The sequence below is a fragment of the Papio anubis genome, chromosome 1, assembly GCF_008728515.1.
Source record: "Papio anubis isolate 15944 chromosome 1, Panubis1.0, whole genome shotgun sequence".
NCBI classification, from domain to species: domain Eukaryota; kingdom Metazoa; phylum Chordata; class Mammalia; order Primates; family Cercopithecidae; genus Papio; species Papio anubis.
The window spans coordinates 177,197,127-177,216,484 of record NC_044976.1 but is presented as its reverse complement, the minus strand read 5'-3'; the positions used below and the strand labels follow the sequence as shown (position 1 = coordinate 177,216,484).

At 34.3% G+C, this 19,358-nt stretch overlaps 1 protein-coding gene and 1 pseudogene across 11 annotated transcripts in view; both read right to left on the bottom strand.

Annotated features, from left to right (window-relative positions):
- Window positions 1-19,358, bottom strand: part of EDEM3 (ER degradation enhancing alpha-mannosidase like protein 3) — an 81,513-nt gene that overhangs the window by 35,244 nt on the left and 26,911 nt on the right. For all 11 annotated transcript variants that reach the window (XR_004179474.1, XR_002518260.2, XM_021929522.2 and 8 more), the window contains 7 exons: window positions 14,826-14,960; window positions 12,009-12,114; window positions 7,854-7,951; window positions 6,126-6,251; window positions 5,848-5,931; window positions 4,234-4,317; window positions 3,563-3,687 (listed from right to left, as the gene is read on the bottom strand). Coding sequence is in view for 9 of the 11 variants with exons in the window: in XM_021929522.2 (XP_021785214.1) it covers window positions 3,563-3,687; window positions 4,234-4,317; window positions 5,848-5,931; window positions 6,126-6,251; window positions 7,854-7,951; window positions 12,009-12,114; window positions 14,826-14,960 (758 nt within the window). In the remaining 2 variants the exon portion in view is untranslated. The remainder of the gene's footprint in view (window positions 1-3,562; window positions 3,688-4,233; window positions 4,318-5,847; window positions 5,932-6,125; window positions 6,252-7,853; window positions 7,952-12,008; window positions 12,115-14,825; window positions 14,961-19,358) is intronic.
- Window positions 9,531-12,002, bottom strand: LOC103879144 (annotated as a pseudogene).

Here is a 19,358-nt window from a genome sequence, read left to right as displayed (position 1 = left end):
AAAGTCACATGGGCTACGATTGTAACATTCTAAATATTTATTTACCTGTTAAGAAGGGAATGTGGAGAAATAAAGAGAGTAAAACTGTATGTGTTTTTACAAGTGATTTAATGTTACAATGTTTTAACAACAATTTAAGAAAAGTTTAAATTAAAAGTGTCAGGAAAAGAGCATAGCTGGTAGATGGAGTCACAGTAACATCAAATTTAATTTACTACTCCCCAAAGCATCATAGGTTTTGGCAGTAATAAACAACTTCTAGTTTACTGGACAAGTTGCACAATTTCATACTTTTGGCCACGCACAATTACTGGCACATAGTAGACACTCAATAAATGTTTACTAAATTAAATGCAAGTTTAAACAGCATGATTAAAGAATGAGCTGGAGAGGCAGTAGAACAAAGAGGTAAAGAACATGGGCTTTGGAAATAGAAAGACCTTCCACTAATGAGTTCTGTCACCATGGGGATATAAGGACTATGAGCTTGAGTTTATTCTTCTGTAAAAGGAATATAACAATACACTCATGACACTGGCGTGAAGACTGAGACATTAAATGTCAATTATTTAGCATAGCACCTGGCATACATATGAGATTGAAACTACAGCTATCATTTTTCCCACATATATATGATTTTTTATTTTGGAACAAAAACTTACCTGTAATGTTTCAAAACATTTTTAGCCATTTTGGATATTAAGCTTTTTAGACAATATAAAAACTTACTTTCCTGTTTATCTGCAATACACTTATCATAATTTAACCTTTTCTGATGGACTGGCAGTTATTACATGAGCAAATGCTATCTTGAGAACTGTAGACAGATGAGCAGGATATTGATAATTGGCAAATACTAGAATAGATAGTTTGTAAACATTTAGAAAAGAACAAGGCATGGTAAGATAACTACAATATGAATTGGGCAAAGCTAGCAAGTATCAGATCATATGATCTATTTTATATTTTAAAATCATAAACACATACATAAATAAAAATACACAGGCATTAAAAATGTCTGGAAGCCTTTAGACAATTGCTAACAGTAGTAATCTTACGCAGTTAGGGGAGAGTGTCTTAGCAAATATCTTCCTATTATTTTTGCCATTTACATTCTTTTTGGTAATTATCCATTATTAGGAAAATAAAGATATTTCCATTGTGAAAAGTGTGTGTGTGTGTGTGTGTGTCTGTGTCTGTGTACATGATGGCATCCTGGAGGACAGTATAGTGCTCAGACCTACAGGGTAATAAATCACCGCATGCAAAGAGCCTGTAACTGAAAGCTCTCAAGTGCAATTTTGGTTGTGGTCCAACCAAAATTCTTCCCAGCAATTTGGATGAAAAAAATGTAAGGCATGCTTATCTAAACTATAGATCATTGAAAAATGGTAGTTTAGCTAAGGAGAGTCAACCCCTAGACCAAAATCTAGAAACAAAACAAAAAAAGAAATTTTGCTAAGTATAAAAGTTCTAAGTTTACACGAAAAGAAGAAAACTTGGCTGTTCAAGGGCAAGGTGGGAAACACTCATTTGTCAGCAGACTATACAGTTAAGTATGTGAAACTAGTTGATCACAAGCTCACTGTGAGCTGAACATAATAAAGCTCCTAAAAAATCTAAAGCACATCTAATAACACAATACGAGGAAGAATGGTAGTTCTCAACCTTTCGTTTGGCTAAATACATCTGAGGCACAACCATCCCCTGAGGAACAGTGAGTCAATGAAGCAGTGGTCCTCAACTGGATAGAGGGTGGAAACTCATCAGCCTCATAGAAAATTAGTGACCCTTTGCCTGAATCCAGACAGCTACGGGGCTGTTGTGCCAGACACATCTTGAGTATGGTTAATTCTGGACAAGATATTTTAAGAGTTATTGTATATACTGGAATGCAATCAGAATGGGGCAATGTCATTGTGTAAGAGGTCCAGAAACAATGTCATAAAAGGAGTACCTGGTGGGGAAAAAAAAGAAGGATGTCACACTTTGAAAAATGGAACTCTAAACAGTAAATCATGTCTTCCTCTGTAATTCTTCAATCTGTTACCTCTTTTGTATTTTAGAACATATCACATGGTTGTGATAATTTCTTTTTACACACCTATCTTATTCACTGACTGCAAGTCATGGGAGTGCAGGGACTAGTTCTATTTTATCTTTCTACCCCATGCTTAAGTGCAGGGACTGGCATATAGTAGGTGCTTATTGTTCTTTAATGAATTGCCAGTATAACATCATTGTCAAGAGCCAATCTGCCTAGATTAGAATTCTGACTTAATCTTACTAACTGTGTGACCTTAGGCAAGTTTCCTAACTTCTCTTTCCCTTGGTTTCTTCACCTTTAAAATGAAGACTATAATAGTATACTTCAGAAAGCTGTTGTAAGGATCAAGTTAGTTAAACACATAAAATGCTTAGAAGACTGTCTGGAGTGCAGGAAACAGTCAATAAATATTATAGGCAAAGACACAAGGCATCTGCTTTTATTTTTTGCTATTATTTGTATGCCTGCTTCCAGAACCTAACCATTTCTCATTAGCAGGGATGGAGATTCTAAGCCTAATTAACCATTATCCGAATACTAAGTGAAGAACTAAGAAACAACTTTGTGGGTAGATGATGAGTGCTGTGTTTCTCATGTCTTCAGTCTCACTGCCTGGAACTTCTTTCACATTTTTCTTCTTCTAATTCTTGTTTATCCTTCAGGAAATAGGATCCTTTAGGAATCCTTCACTGACTATCACATCCCAACCTGTGCTTCATGCCCCTTTAATATGTTTCATAACACATACACAATGTTTTAAAAGTCTACTTATTGGCCTGCCTTCAGTGACTCAAAGACAGAAAGGACATATCTTCGTATCTTTAATCCTCAAAAACTAGTAAGAGCCCTGGCACGTAAGGGGCCTCAGGAAGTATTTCTGGAATGAACATTTGCTAACCAAATGAACAAACAAGCTTTAGCATTCATTTAGAGATGTGATAACCATATAAGTGATCTTAGAATAAGCAGAGTGCTTGTGAATTTCACATGGAGCACTTTTCATAGCTTGAATACTTCATACCATCTACATCTATACAGTGTCTAACAAAACAGAAACTACCACTGGTCTTTCCCACCCCTGCAAGTCAGCAACTGTGTAAGAGTACACACAGCTTTTGAGGAATTCTTGGCTGAACGTGAATCATATTCCAGATCATTCCTCATCTTGGTAATTTCTAATGTTTTATGTAATATAAAAGGAAACTATTATCAAAGAAGAAAAAAGCAACATTTTAGATAGTCCTAATACCAAGGTTCTGATATTTAACAATCATTGATTCATTTATTCAGAAATCATTTGAGCACCTACTATATGCCAGGCACTATGATAAAAATGCAAACGTTTCAAACATACTAAAATTAGTCTATTCAACAGAGTTTAAAAAAGTAAACACAAAGAACAAAGGTTTCCATCCTTTGTAAAAGAATTAAACTTATTTGAATCCTAAATGGTAGTTGCATTTTGTGTTGTTTCAGAGAGACCCTGAGGAAAGGGGGTGTTAGCAATTGTTTTACCTGTCCTCATGACTTCCAGTACGAACATCCTTCATGGCAGCAAATCCACAAGGCACTCTAGCATATTTATTTAAATTTTCAATAAGTGTCTTCCCTACTTCAAGGTAGTAAGGATCTCCTGTAGCCTATTAAAAAGGAGAATATATGTGTGTGTGTGTATATATAGATATATATAGCTTATATATTACCACATATCCATTCATTTATCAAATATTTATTGAGTACCTACTAGGTGCCAGGCACTGTATCAGGCACTGGAGCACATTATATAGAACTGATATCTGAAAAAAAAGCTATGAATCTGCTTTACAGAATTTCTTAAATACACAATTATAAAATTTAACTATATAACCTTAGATTTTAGATTAAATTCCTAATGCTCAGAAAGGCTGCCCGACTGAAGAAAGGCAAGAGACATGCTTTAGAAAGCAGCTCTAGAACATAAAATTTCTCTTTAAAGAAATGTTCACACAATATTTTTTAAAGAAAAAAACCTTATATGTCAATTCTGGCATCATTCAATAATTCTATGGACTAGATGAATAAGAACCATGATATATCCAATCATTACAATATTAAAAGGGGACTCTGAAAACCCAATTACTATTATAAGAGTGAGAGATCCAACAGAGAATGGGGGCTAAACAGTAAAGTGGGGTATCTTTTCTTACTTTATATAAGAAGTAGGTACTTTCTGCAAATTCTGGCCTTAAAGGATGTTGAGCCCAGTGTACTCTGAAATCTGTGGTAAATGCCTGAACAAAACAACATACAAAAGGCATAAAAAAAGTGATTAAATAAACAAATAGTTCTAGAATATGCAGAATATATATAAATAGGTAAAAGCAATTAAAATAGCAATCATGACATTTTCATCAATAAAACATCAATTTTCATTGCTTAAAATAATTCATTCTGCAAAGGCTGCTATTTTTACCAATTAAATGGATTATTTTTTAAATGATCATTCTGGCTATTAGAAAACTAAGAAAAATTCAGTAATGAAACTCAGTAATGACACTACATGGGTCCTGGTGGTCAACATAATTGTGTTTTCTTTTTATCCTTCTCTCTACTTTTTCCCCTTATTACTTCTCTAGTTCTCACACTTATTTTTAAATTGTTTAAATTGACAAATAAAAGTGACATATATTTATGGTACACATGACATGGTGTTTTGATATATGTATACACTATGAAATGGCTAAATCAAGCTAATTAACATATGCATTATCTCACATACTTATCTTTTTTGTGGTAAGAATACTTAAAATCTGTCTTAGCAATGTGCAAGCATACATATTTCATATTTTAGCTTATATTTTCTTTTGTAACTGCCTCAAATCCTTTATGGAATAAGACAGGGCATTATTTAAAAATAAATAAAATTAGTCTATTTGAAATTTATTCAATAACACAATCAACTGGTTTTTAAAAGAACATAAAAATAAAAGCAAACAAAACCTTTTATGGGAACTAAATAAAAACTTCATTTGTGATAGATGTATTAATTGAAACCTCAGTTTATTCTGTATGGATATGAATTTTCTGCAATGCACAGTCCTACTCACCTGAAGGCTAATAAAACTATACTTTCCAAAACAAACACTTTAGGAACCCTTCTAAGTTGGTGGAATGCTTAGATATCTCACAGAGGGTAGTCAATAAGCAGGGATAGAACAAGGCCATACACACATTTGGAAATTTTTAATGGTACATTTCTGGAAAGCCAAAAAGTATGCTATTAAAATCTTGTCATATCAAGCTAGCAAGAATATTTATTACTAATATAATGTATAAAAACCAGGAAGAATAATTCTCAATCAGCATGAGGAAGAGATGGCATTCTCTACATTTCCAGGGCGCATGTGTGAACAACAAAAGTGTATCTAATGTATACAGTTTCATAAGACAAGCTTTAGAAAATAAAAAGTGACAAAATCTCCCTAGCTGGTAGGTACATATAAGAATTAGAATGAGAGAATATTACAATGGCATAAGTTAGGAAGAGTTGAGAAGCACTAAGCCGGGAGTTTTTTTACATGAAATTTTAAAAATGTCAGCATTACCCTAAATCAGACTTCTCTTAACACACAAAGAAAAGCAAAAACATATACAATACTGTACAAACCAAAAATAGGCTATTTAATAGGAAAAAAAAAAAGAAGCAACAAGACTTGAAGATGCCATTTTCTATCTTTAAATTAGCAACTTATAGTGTATATGTGGACGTGTGTGCATGTGTGTTTGTGTGTGTAAGATTATTCCAAAAATTATTTGCTTACCTCTGGTAGAAAATTGTGTTTTTTAATCACCTGATATAACATTTCATGAGTTTCAATAGCAGGTCTAATATCCCCCTTTAACACCTAGAAATCAACAACAAGAAAATTACCTAATAAAATATGAGCTGATTTTATCTCTAATCACATAAACAGAAAAATGTATACAAATACAATTCTGAACTGCAACCATGTTTTGTAGTTCAGTTTTAAAGATCAAAAATGCACCTAATTAACATCATCATCTTATGTTCATATTAAGAAAGCAGAATTCTTTATACCTGCAAGCCTGGGAAGAAGGCAAGCAAAGCATCCATCCAAGTCCGAGCGTTCAGCATTGGTTTGTGGATATGCACATCAAGTAGAAGAGGTGGCTGGCTAATGTACCTCATTATGGCATCGTAGTGCTAAAAGATCACAATATGTGTTCATGAAAGTTAGATGAAAAAAGAGGTACTACTCTAAATACATTAAATAGCACTGTGAATAAATTAAACTAGAATTTATATATAAACTCACTAAATAATTACCAATTTATATAAATATTTAAGTTATTTTAGATGGAAATCTTTCTAAAATATGTATGTACTCCTTTATGTCCTCTAACTCACATGCAGACTATTAAAGACTATATGTAATATGGGACCTTCTGAGAAAAAGGGAACTGAACATCTCCATGTCCTGTGGCGTTAGCCCATGGTTAGTATGTCTTTGTGGCCCACTGATGCCCGCAGGTCCCCTTGGAATATGGCTACCAGCTTCTATATTACAGAATTTGTTTTTTCCTGTATCTTGGAAGTCTGATCCCTGCTCGGCTAATAATATTTTGGTGCTCACTACTATCTAAACTAATGCAGCTAATCACTGCTGCCATTCTTATGGTTTGCTATCTCAGCTTTTTATGGTCTTAGAAAACACTTTTTCCCTTCTTTTGTCTTCTTCTCCAAGATATTTCTCAGCTTTGACAATAGGTTGAGTTGTGATAACAAGCCAACAAAAACAGTTATTTGTCCCCATTCACCTCAAGAAATTCTTGTTATAATCTAATACACAATCTATGTGATAATTTTATAAAGTATTCGATTAATGACTTACTACAACTTTTACTAATATTTTTTGCAAATTTACCTATTATTTAATCACTATTATTGAGAACTGGCCATAGGTTAAAGGCACTGCTCTAATCACTTTGAATGCATAAACTCAATCCTCCCGATAACCCTATAAATTAGTACCAGTACTCCCATTCTGTAGATAAGAAACAGAGGCAAATAATATTAGTTACTTGCCCAAAGTCACAAAACCCGTAGGTGGTACAATCAGAATTTAAACCAGTATACCTCCCATACTTTTAATCACCATGTCATACTGTCCCATACATACAACATGGATGAACTGATAGGTGAACAAAGAAATGGCAGATTATTTTAAAAAGAATATAGTGATATAACTGATGAGTTTGCTATATTCATTTTGGTTTGCTTCAGTTAAAAAGGTGATTCAATTGGGTTCAATAATCCTCCCACTTTTCCCAAAAAATATGCCTGTGGTTCTGAGCCAGTCTTAAGACTTGCTTTTGAAATGAATACTCACTAGTTTCTCCAAGTTTTCAAAGTCCTGTATCCTTGGTGTAATCAAACTAAGCCAAACTTCCAAGATGTCAAAAAGAATTGGAATCCAAAGGAAAAAGCTACCTAGTAACATATTTCATCAATTCTTATCCTTGTACAAAACAAGATTAGGTAAAATTCAAATCTACTACGTCTCTTATTGGCAGATCTGCAAAGTTTCTGATAAAAGGTGAAAATAAAACTACTTTATCAACTAATTTTTTGGAATGTATGTCACTTTTTATGCTGTCCCTGTCCAACATCATCAAATACTGACACAAAACCACTACACATTTTAAAAATTATTTTTACAATGTCATTCAGGTAATGGAGTTTCTATCAAAATCTGGACTCAAATGAAATTGATTATAAAATTAATATAAAATTGTATCAACTTACTGTGTTAAATCTTTCCAGAAAACTGTCATCTCCAAGCAAGACATAGGCTTTCAATAGATATTCATAATATGAATCAATCCCTGCTCCAACTCCACTATCTATGGAAACACAAATGTGATTTTTCATTAAACAACTGTTAAATTAAAAAAAAAAAATCACTTAGTAAAAATTTCAAGGCCTGAAAACATTCAGACAAATCACAATGATACCACTATAACTTACTACTGTAACTTCTTATAATCAAGATAAAACTTTGGAAAATGGGCCGGGCGCGGTGGCTCAAGCCTGTAATCCCAGCACTTTGGGAGGCCGAGACGGGCGGATCACGAGGTCAGGAGATCAAGACCATCCTGGCTAACACGGTGAAACCCCCTCTCTACTAAAAAAATACAAAAAACTAGCCGGGCGAGGTGGCGGGCGCCTGTAGTCCCAGCTACTCGGGAGGCTGAGGCAGGAGAATGGCGTAAGCCTGGGAGTCGGAGCTTGCAGTGAGCGGAGATCCGGCCACTGCACTCCAGCCTGGGCAACACAGCGAGACTCCATCTCAAAAACAAACAAACAAACAAACAAAAAACCAAAAAAAAAAACTTTGGAAAATGTACACAATTAACCCCTAAACAACACACTACCTGATTCTCAAAACCAATGGTTATTTAACAAGATGCAAGGGTAACAATAAAATATCAAAGAACTTTCACCCACTTAAAGAGAATATAATTAGTGGCAAATAAGACACAAATGTTTTTACTTTTTCCACGTTTGTTTTTAACTTTGCTTCATAAAGCCACTGAAAATTGAGTCTTCTTTCATGTATAGAATTTCTAACTTAAAATTTTGATAAAGAAATGAAAAAGCCACGAATGGTATTTTTTGCCATGAATTCATATACCAAAAAGTAAAACACAATCCAACTGAATTACATATGCTTCCCTCTTCTCCAACAGCTTCAGACATTTTTCTATATATTTTGTATTATTAAAATCAATTCTAATTTATGCAGATAAGAAAAAAATGATTTATAAGAATTATCTTCAAAATTACCTCTACATACTTCTACTTCATCCCTCCATCGTCACCAAATCTGTTGCTAAAGTGAACAATGATGCAATATACTCTGTGAGGGGGCCCAAAGCAATCTGTAATGTTAATTTCCTAATTTTCCAAAGACTTCAACATTTTGCCAATATAAACAAAAAGATGCAAGTAGACCAAAATCATCCAGTTAGGAGGAGGAAAAATCCATACTACATAGATTATTTTTAACTGTTTATTTATGCCTTTCCTTCAAGCTATAAGCACTACTTAGATTAGCATTAAATTACGTTGTGCATATATATGACTACACCAGTTTAGATTTGCCCTGGAACAGATAATTACATTTAAAATAAATAATTTTCTAACTGTTTCATAGTTTAATTAGCTCTTAGTTTCACTGGGGGAAAATAAGCATCTTGTGTTCTTTAAGAAACTGGTATGTATACATGAATAGTAAATTCACTTAAATCTTGAGGAAATCTAAAGATGAAGTCTCTTGTTTTGCTTTTTCCTAAAAAGGAAAAAGGAACCAAAGTCAAGAAATAATTAAATAACAATAATAATATCTACTCTTAAAAAGAAGAAATGCTATCTAACACAAAAATGAAACCTATAGATTCAAAAAACACTTATTTTACTGTCTTAACCAATAAAAAAAAAAAAAATGATAGGTGGAGTCTAGACCACTTAGAATTGAACCAACTCTAGACAAAAATGAAGATGGCACAATGATGTGACTGCAAGGAAATGACTAAAGCAATTTCACAGTTTTCATGTTTGTAACAATATATTGATGCACAAAATATCAAAAATACAAAGTCTGGATTTTTCCTCGTAGGTCTGTAATACACTATCAAAACTTCTATTTAATGCATTTGTATTTGCATTATAAATGCATTAAGCCTTCTCTGTTTATATATATGCTATACAAGCACATATATGTTGGTACTTTACCATGAAAATAATAGTTTTTATCTCAAACTAGTGAGTTGTCTTTTTATCCGTATTTATATACATGTCATTTCTATTGTAAGACATGCTTTTCTAGTGGTACATTTAAATCAACATATTATGTCACTTTAAATCTTCATCTTTACATGAGTCTTTTTAGTGTTATGACATAATGGATTTAATTTAACAGCTGAAGTACAATATAGTAACTACACTGTACTATTTAATTCACAGATGTAGGAAAATATTTGATTTTTAAAATATAACCAAGATGAGACTAGACAATCATAAGCAGTGAAATACTAGAAAACAGTGAATGAATATATAAGATGATTTTTCATCAGTGGCCATTCAGTATTTTGCTTTTAGGAACTTGGAAGAAATTGTCTTGAATTTCAAATGTTCTGGTACATCTAGTCATTTCTTAGCTTCCTCAGTACCACCCTGAATTACTGAAATAACTGACTTAAAGAGTCAAAAATTCTCTTCTGGTCTGGGGTAGCCAACAATGGCCACATTGAAGATTTCCCCATAGAAGTCCTCTTTGAAGGTATACATGATAAGAGTTTCCATGGACCTCTTTGTGTTCCTGTAGTATGGGTTCCATCTCATGCTCACCACCATCTTATGGACATCTCCACTTCCAACACTAGCCCAACCATAAAAAACACCAGTGGATACATCACCTGGAAGATTATCTACTACTTGTTCACTTGTTCAGGAAAGTGAATTGTGGGGATGCCAAGATCCTTGGAGCTGCGGCCGAAGCTGTGCACTACTTGGCTTCGGCAGAAGTACAGCAGGTGCTTCATTCTGCTGGGGTATGGGCTGTGTCTGGGTCTGTGTATCCACAAGATGGTGCTTATTACATTACTGAAATGACTAAGTAAAATGGGCCATGCATGAACCACTAATAGGACTGTTGTGTCATAACACAATGATTATGCTTAATTCAAAATTAATTACGATTAACTTGCACCTGAGGTCTGAGGTGGGCTTAAAAGAAAAAAAAAATTACAAAATTCTGAAGTCAAAATTCAGATCTGTTTCAGGAACCATTTAGATGACACAGAAAAATTTTATACAATACTGAATAAAGGTAATAATTTTATTATGTTTGAATTAATAATTTTATACTTTTTATTTATTTAAATATAGGCAGTTACCTTTTATTTTACATATAAACAAGATAAGTTTTTAGAAATAGAGAAAATGTATTAAAAATATGCTTTCATTAAGAATACTCTAGTTTATTTCCATTCATCTATACTTGTTTTATCAGGGTGTTTTATAAAGATAAAATCACATTCTTTGTACAATTCAATATCCTGTTTGTTCATAAAACATTGTTATATGTTCCTTCCCATGCTTCTGGTTTATTTTAATAACAATATTCCAACACTGACATAAAATAATTTTCTTAGCTTTTTTTAATTGACGGTTACTTAGACTGTTTCCAATTTTCTGCTACTTATAATTGCATGGAATATCTTGGGACCAAATAGTTTTCTATGTTTTGTATTATTGCTCAGACTAGATTCCCAGAAGTAAAATTATTAATCAAAGGGACTAACATCTCGTTACTGGGCACCTACTTCATAGTAAGTGTAGTACATGCCCGGCACTGTTCTAAGCACTTTACATTGGTTAACTCATTTAATCCTCATACAGAACAACTAATTACTATTAATATGCCCACTTTACAGAAACGGAATACAGAGGCACACAGAGGTTAAATAAGTTTCCCAAGATCACATAGCTTGAATCCAACAACATGACTCCAGAGTCTACGCTCTTAGCTACTATATTTCTGGAGGTAGGAAAAAAAAAAGAATTTATTGAACACAGATTCTTACTAAATCACACCTTGATATGAGATGGCTGAGGAACTCTGGTTCTCTAGTTTTCAAATAAATTATAGCATTTCATCTATACCCTATACCTACAATGCTATATCCATTAAGAAATAGAATACTAAATCATCTAGAAGAAGCGTGTCACATTTGGCATCAAAAAAGAAAATCTGGCTAAATTAATTAAAATTCCAGCAATCCTGTGAGAACCTATGCTTTGTAGTATCCCAAAGATTATTTTAACAAATGAAAATTCTGTATTTCCCAACCATTTTGAGGATGCAAAGGCTTGATTTAAAAAGCCTAACTTACATACCTTTTCGTACCCAATCTCCAGTATGAATATTTATAGTCACGCCCACTAAATTACTACTTCGTTGTCTTTTTTCCCAGAGAAAATCGAGAGCTTTTCTGGCATATTCCTGTAATTAAAAAAAAAAAAAGAAAAAGAAAGAAAAAGAAAGAAATGCATAATTGAAGAACTAAGTATCTTTGGCAAATAGGAAACGAACAAACAAAACTCAAAGGCCAATAGGATATTTCAAGAATTAGGTTAAATTTCTAAGACAACTATTTATAAAACAAATTTCCTTAAAACTCAAAGCTTGGCTCTTTTTCAACCAATCAGTGTAGTTAGGAAAGACTCTCAATAAGCTATTCAGAGGAGGGCTCGCTTTGAGACCATTCATTTCATCTACTCTTTTTTTTTTTCTTCATTTCATCTACTCCTGTAGCACAAGTTCATATTCACACACATGTATTATTAAATTATATTAATTGCTTACATAATTAGATATACTTGTTAAAGTAATTTCTATCACTTAAATGCAAAGTAAAAATCTCCTTAGATACTCTTATTTAGAAAACTGGAAGAGAATTTCAAAGGTAGTATGCTATCTTTGAAACTCATTTCAGATCCTACTTTTTAAATGGTATGCAAGTTCATTAGTAAAAAGCTATTAAATCAACTAGGCTACTAAATATTTGATAACAACAAACTTGTAACCTTATGATATGTTTTTCTTTTTCTCATTTATTTTATCTACTAGACACTAAATGAGCTGTAATCAAATTTTTGGCTTTGGATGAAAAGATGTCACAAAATATAAATGCAAAGGGCAAGTACAGGTAGGTTTCTAAATTAATTTCAGAGCATGAACCTATTTAGCACTGCAGAAGGACTTCTATAAAAGAAAAAGTCATTAAACCAATTTGCCACTTGGTAGATTAGAGAGTGTAAAATAGTTATAATTCCTAACGCAAACTATGATTTCTTTCAAACACAAAGCAGGTTATAAAGGTTATAATTTTAATTAAATGGCAGAGTTTCAGAGCCAGGAAACTTCAAAAACATTGTATTTCCCTACTCTTACTCTACAGCTAAGAAAACAGGCCTAGTGAAATTCAAGATTAGCTAGAGTTTAAAATTGAATTACAGGACAAAAAACTAATATGAGAATTCAGATCTCTTTATAATTAGACCAAGGGTCAGCAAACTTTTTCTGACAAGGACCAGATATTTTAAGTGCTATAGGTCACACAGTAAATGGCACAATTACTCAACTCTGTCCCTGTAGCACCAAAGTAGCTACAGATAAACAATTGAGCATGGCTGTGTTCCAATAAAACTTTATTAATAAAAACAGGCAGTGGCTGGACTTCGCTCACAGACTGTAGCTTGCCAACCCTGTATTAGATGAATGCTTTGTCAACTGCATCTTCTCTGATGGTAAATTACTGCATATTCAGAATTTTTTTAAAAATCACATGATTTTCTTTTTCTTTTCTTTTTTTTTTTTGAGAGGGAGTCTCGCTCTGTCGCCCAGGCTGGGGTGCAGTGGCCGGATCTCAGCTCACTGCAAGCTCCGCCTCCCAGGTTTATGCCATTCTCCTGCCTCAGCCTCCCGAGCAGCTGGGACTACAGGCGCCCGCCACCTCGCCCGGCTAGTTTTTTTTTGTGTGTTTTTTAGTAGAGATGGGGTTTCACCGTGTTAGCCAGGATGGTCTCGATCTCCTGACCTCGTGATCCACCCATCTCGGCCTCCCAAAGTGCTGGGATTACAGGCTTGAGCCACCGTGTCCGGCCAAAAAATCACATGATTTTCAACAGATTTATTCATAAACACAAAATAGCTCATTTGGAAAGAGTACAGGTTTCAAATTCAGAAAGACATGGATTCTAATTCCAATTCCATGCATCACCTACCAGCTGTGCAGGTCTCTCATAGTCTTTGAGCCTTATTTTCCTCACCTGTAACTGCATCAATATCTGAGAGTTTATAATTATTAAAGTACGCAAAAGTATCCACACTTTTTAATGAAGGGAAAATATTAGTGAACAAGATATAGAATAAAAATTTAAGTTTAAAAGATTAACCAACCAAACATGATAAATCTGTCCTTGAGACATTTTAACTTACAGACATACATACACACAAAGTCAATTTGTTTTCTTTACATTCAGATCTAATATCTGTAATGCTGGTACACAGTCCCTATTTCTGCTTGTTCTGTTTGCCATTTGCTGGATTTTTAAACATTAACCTAAGTCATATGCTTGAAAAAGAGGGTGCTTTGTGTTAACACTGCACTCCAATGACATGCTTAAATAATGAGATTGTTTTAATGAGAGACATAGCTAGTCCACAACAACTATGTGGGGATATTCAAGTCTTTTGGATAATGAATAACATTTCCCTTGCAGTAAACAAATTTACAGATTCGAGTCTCAATCAAGACTTAAGTACAAAAATTTCACTGTGTTTTAGAAGATTAGTGAAGGTTCCAGAACTTTCAGAAGTGCAATAGACCACCTGGAAGTCTAACAAATAAAACACAGGGACATAGTATTTCATATAAGACATTTATGATATCAAGGAGACATCAAATTCATTTAAGTAATATGGCTAAAAAACTTTCTAAGATTAAACCTAAACATATACTTTATAGATGGTGAACAAAATGCAAAGTTGGATTTAACATAGCTCCTTCACAATGTTCTAGGTTTTTGACAATTAAAACCCATGTAAAGGAATTTAGACAAAAAGTTCACTAAAATAACAGTAATTCTCCAACTAGATATAAAGTTAGTTATGCCCAATACCCAGGATATCAAAGACCGTAAAAAGCAAACCTCAAATATTGTTGCTCCTGTGAATCGACTTAAAGCAGCAAATTCAAGGATCAAGGTACCTGCACAAGCCGTACAGGTATCTGTCTCAGTTCCTGTCCGAGCTTCTGGTTTTCTGATGCCAAACTTTAAATTAATCTGAATACAATTAGAAAATTGTCATTAGCAGTTATCAAGATAACGACTTTCTGATAACAAACTACTTTTCAATCGAGTCCTGACATAAAATCATGAAAATAATTCATAAAATAACTAAACACTGAAATTCAATGTGATAATCTCTGTGACCTTCCAATTAACATCTAGGGAAATATACTCTAAGCACACAATATTCATGAAGTAAGGGAATATTTACAAGGGAAATTACACACAGAAGGTATCTTTTATAACAATTTTGTTCCCTGGACAGTTTGAATTAGTAAGTACAAGAATAGGGAAGTAGACCAGCCTTAGAAGAAATCAGGGTTAGTTTAGAATTTGTGAAAAACCAGTCTATATTATATATTAACTAGTTCATCACAAAGAAAAAATGGATTGTTATGATGTATATTTGAAAGGAAATTAAAATTTCATTTATGGGTTTTAAGGGTTTTGAAATATAGAGTGTGTCCTTGCCGGCAGGTTAACACCACAAGGGAAATTTTTTCAAAGGGGTATTTATTAAGTCGAAGAAAACCAAATAGGCCATGAGCGGTAGCTCATGCCTGTAATCCCAGCACTTTGTGAGGCCAAGGCGAGTGGATCACTTGAGGCCAGAAGTCTGAGACCCGCCTCACCAACATGGCATAACCCCATCTCTACTAAAAATACAAAACTTAGCTGGGCATGGTGGCGTATGCCTGTAATCCCAGCTACCTGGGAGGCTGAGACACGAATCTCTTGAATGTGGGAGGCGGAGGTAGCAGTGAGCCAAGATAGCACCACTGCACTCCAGCCTGTGTGACAGAACAAGACCTTGTCTTAAAAAAAAAAAAAAATCCAAATAATACCACGATATGAACCTGGATTAACTAGACCCAAACTGAGCAGACACTGACTAAAATTAGAATATTTTCCAAGCCGGGCACGGTGGCTCAAGCCTGTAATCCCAGCACTTTGGGAGGCCGAGACGGGCGGATCACGAGGTCAGGAGATCGAGACCATCCTGGCTAACACAGTGAAACCCCATCTCTACTAAAAAATAAAAACTAGCCGGGCGAGGTGGCGGGCGCCTGTAGTCCCAGCTACTCGGGAGGCTGAGGCAGGAGAATGGCGTAAACCCGGGAGGCGGAGCTTGCAATGAGCGGACATCTGGCCACTGCACTCCAGCCTGGGCGACAGAGCGAGACTCCGTCTCAAAAAAAAAAGAATATTTTTCAGCAATCCAACTAACCAACAAAAAAGGAGGTATATGCCAAGGATTCAGCCAATAACAAAAAAAAATCAAACATAAAACATCATGGGTATACTCTTGGTTAAGTTATTATTCAAACTCTATATAAAGAGAAGCTCAAAAAAATTTATATTTCAACTTATCTGGCTAAATCAACTGCTAGGTATACCTAGTGCCTGAACAGTGTCCAATCAACAGATTCCAGGCATTTCTAAACAAACACCCCCTCAACAACAAACGAACAACAAATGTGAAACGTAGGTGAGACATGGGGATCTGATCACTGTTAATGTTGTCCTCAGTACTGCCATTTATCTTACTTTGTAGAGTGCCACTTGAGACATTTTCACGTGCTATTAGCCTAGCAGTACCCCTTCATCCCCTCCCAAACTTGTAATTATCTCTATCATTTGTACTTTTGTAGGATTAGCTAGTTTTAGGTAGTTCTGCACCATAAACAAGAACGAAAAGTATCTCCTACCCCCTTATGCTGCCTGTATCCCTATCTACAGAACTAAAATTGAAAATTGATACTAAGAATGACCGACTTACAATGAAGCAGTCCTTAATAATAAAGTAAAGATTTAATTACATTAATTACACTAAGGTAAAGTATAATTTTACAAGTATTTGCAATAAGAGTCAACAGTGAAAAATATTTTCTGGTCAGTTGCGTTAATTACTACAATCAACTAATCAATATTTATTGCTTATTTACCTACCATGTGGGGAATATTATGACAATATACAAAGGAATAGATCCTTGTCCTCAAGGAGCTTAAAATCCAGACAGAGCAAATAAGACAGATATGTAAACAGAGAAAATAACTAACAATGAAAAGTCATAAATTAAGTGCCAAACAAATGGAAGTCACAAGTGCTAAAGTGTGAATTTCAGAAAAGGAAATAACGCTGAATTGGGAGTAGTTGAGAGCTAAGAATGACAAAGTCCAAGAGTAGTCAAAAGAAAGCAAAAGCAAAATAGAGAAGAATAAACATTTGTGTATCCCACTTTCAGTACCCTTTCCCTTAAAATGGAAATACTTTGAATCATTAATGTTTTAGTACAATAATACTTAAGATGTTTGTATATTGAACTGTATCGCAAGATGATTGCTATAAAATTTGTAAAAGGACTATTTATTAACACAACTATCTATAGTATCTGCTCATTTCAATCTTGTATCCTTCCTGAAGATAAGTGGTATTAAACACCTTTTTTTTGGCGGGGGATGGAGTCTCACGTCGCCAGGCTGGAGTGCAGTGGCATGATCTCGGCTCACCGCAACCTCCCCCTCCCGGGTTCAAGTGATTATCCTGCCTCAGCCTCCTGAGTAGCTGGGATTACAGGCACACACCACTACATCCAGCTAATTTTTGTATTTTTAGGAGAGATGGGGTTTCACCATGTTAGCCAGGATAGTTTCAATCTCGACCTCGTGATCTGCCCGACTTGGCCTCTCAAAGTGCTGGGATTTCAGGAGTGAGCCACCACACCCAGCCAGTATTAGAGAACTTTTAAATGCAGAACCAAGATACATTTCAGTATCCAAGGGGCACTACCATTTCCACAAATCAGGGAAGAAGGGTTCAGGGCGTTTTTTGCTTATGGGATTCTCTGGTAATCTAGGGGCTGGTAGATAGGTTCCTGTCTTCCTGACTAGGACTCAAATGACTGGGTTTAGAGAGAGCACTGGTGTAGTATCTATTACTGCAGAAATTAGTAACAAGGAGCTTATTGTCCTGCTTTCTTGAGAGGTTTAAGACAAAAAGAGATGAAAGCAGGAATAAAATAAAGCATGAAGCAATCTAGAACCTGGTTCCTCCTAATTCTGTGTTCCTGAGAGTCACAAGGCAATTTTTAAAAGGACACCTTTTTATTAAAAGAAAAAGCATAAATTACTTACACTAAACTTGTTTACACTGTCTTTTTGCTACACTAGAAAATCCTTAAAATATGTGTAAATCATAACAGAATTCTTACTAACCTTATATTTTATGGATATAATAATCTACTCAACGTTTGTAATGAGGTCTTATCTGAAAAGCTGGCAAGTTGCTTTTAATTAACTTTGAGGAAATGGCATTACAAAGTGTGTACTAGCTCTAAAGGTTATATATGAGTTTAAAAAATGACCACTAACTCTTACAATAACATTTCTGTACAGTACATTCATCTGAGTTAAAACCATTAATGCAAATACTGTCAACTACATATGCTTATCTAAGAGAGACTGATTACACAAATTTTTAGGGGCCAAAGCATACTAAGCATGTATAAGAAAGGATGGGACAGTAGTTATTTTTCTTCTATTGTCCTATTATAAAATATCATTTAAAAAATTTTCTTGACATTTCAGAGGATAAGAAAATAATGTAAGTTTCTTTGTTTTACCATAATGCTCATAGTATCTTCTGTTTTAATTCCTTGTCTGCTTCTCATGTTATGGTAAAAGTAAAGAAATGCTAGATTCCTCAAAATCTAACACCTCCATTTATAATAAAAACTAAAAGTACTTACTAAAAGTAAACTGAATTAAATAAATGTTTATATATTGTTTAAAAAATTTTGCTTTTAATTTTAATATGCTAAGAAAAAAGATCAACAAATTTAACTGTACTAATAAGCAAAAAAATCCGTATTAAAATATAATTCAATTTTTTCTCAAGTTGGCAAAATAATAATATACAGTATTAGTAACAGTAAAATGACACATGTACTTTTACAACACTGTGAAGTAAAAAAGTAGAATCTTTCTGGAAAGCAATTGGGCAATAAGTACCTGATGTCTTAAAAAGCATTCCCTACTCTGTGACTTATTACTTCCTCTACGAGTAATTTATCCTAAGGAAGAAATAAAAAATGTGTAAAAAGGTGTGTATAAGAATGTCTACAGAGGCCAGGCACGATGGCTCACATCTGGGAGTCCAGTACTTCGGGAGGCCAAGGTGGGAGTATCTCTTAAGCCCAGGAGTCTGAGACTAGCCTGGGCAACATAATGAGAACCCCATCTCTACAAAAAAATTGTTTAAAAGTCAGCCAAGCATGGTGGCACGTGCCTGTAGTCCCAGCTACTCAGGAGGCTTTGGATTTTATAATACTGTACACTACACTACACTACATTACAGTTCTCCTCTTAAATCTCTGTGTACTTTACCTTCTA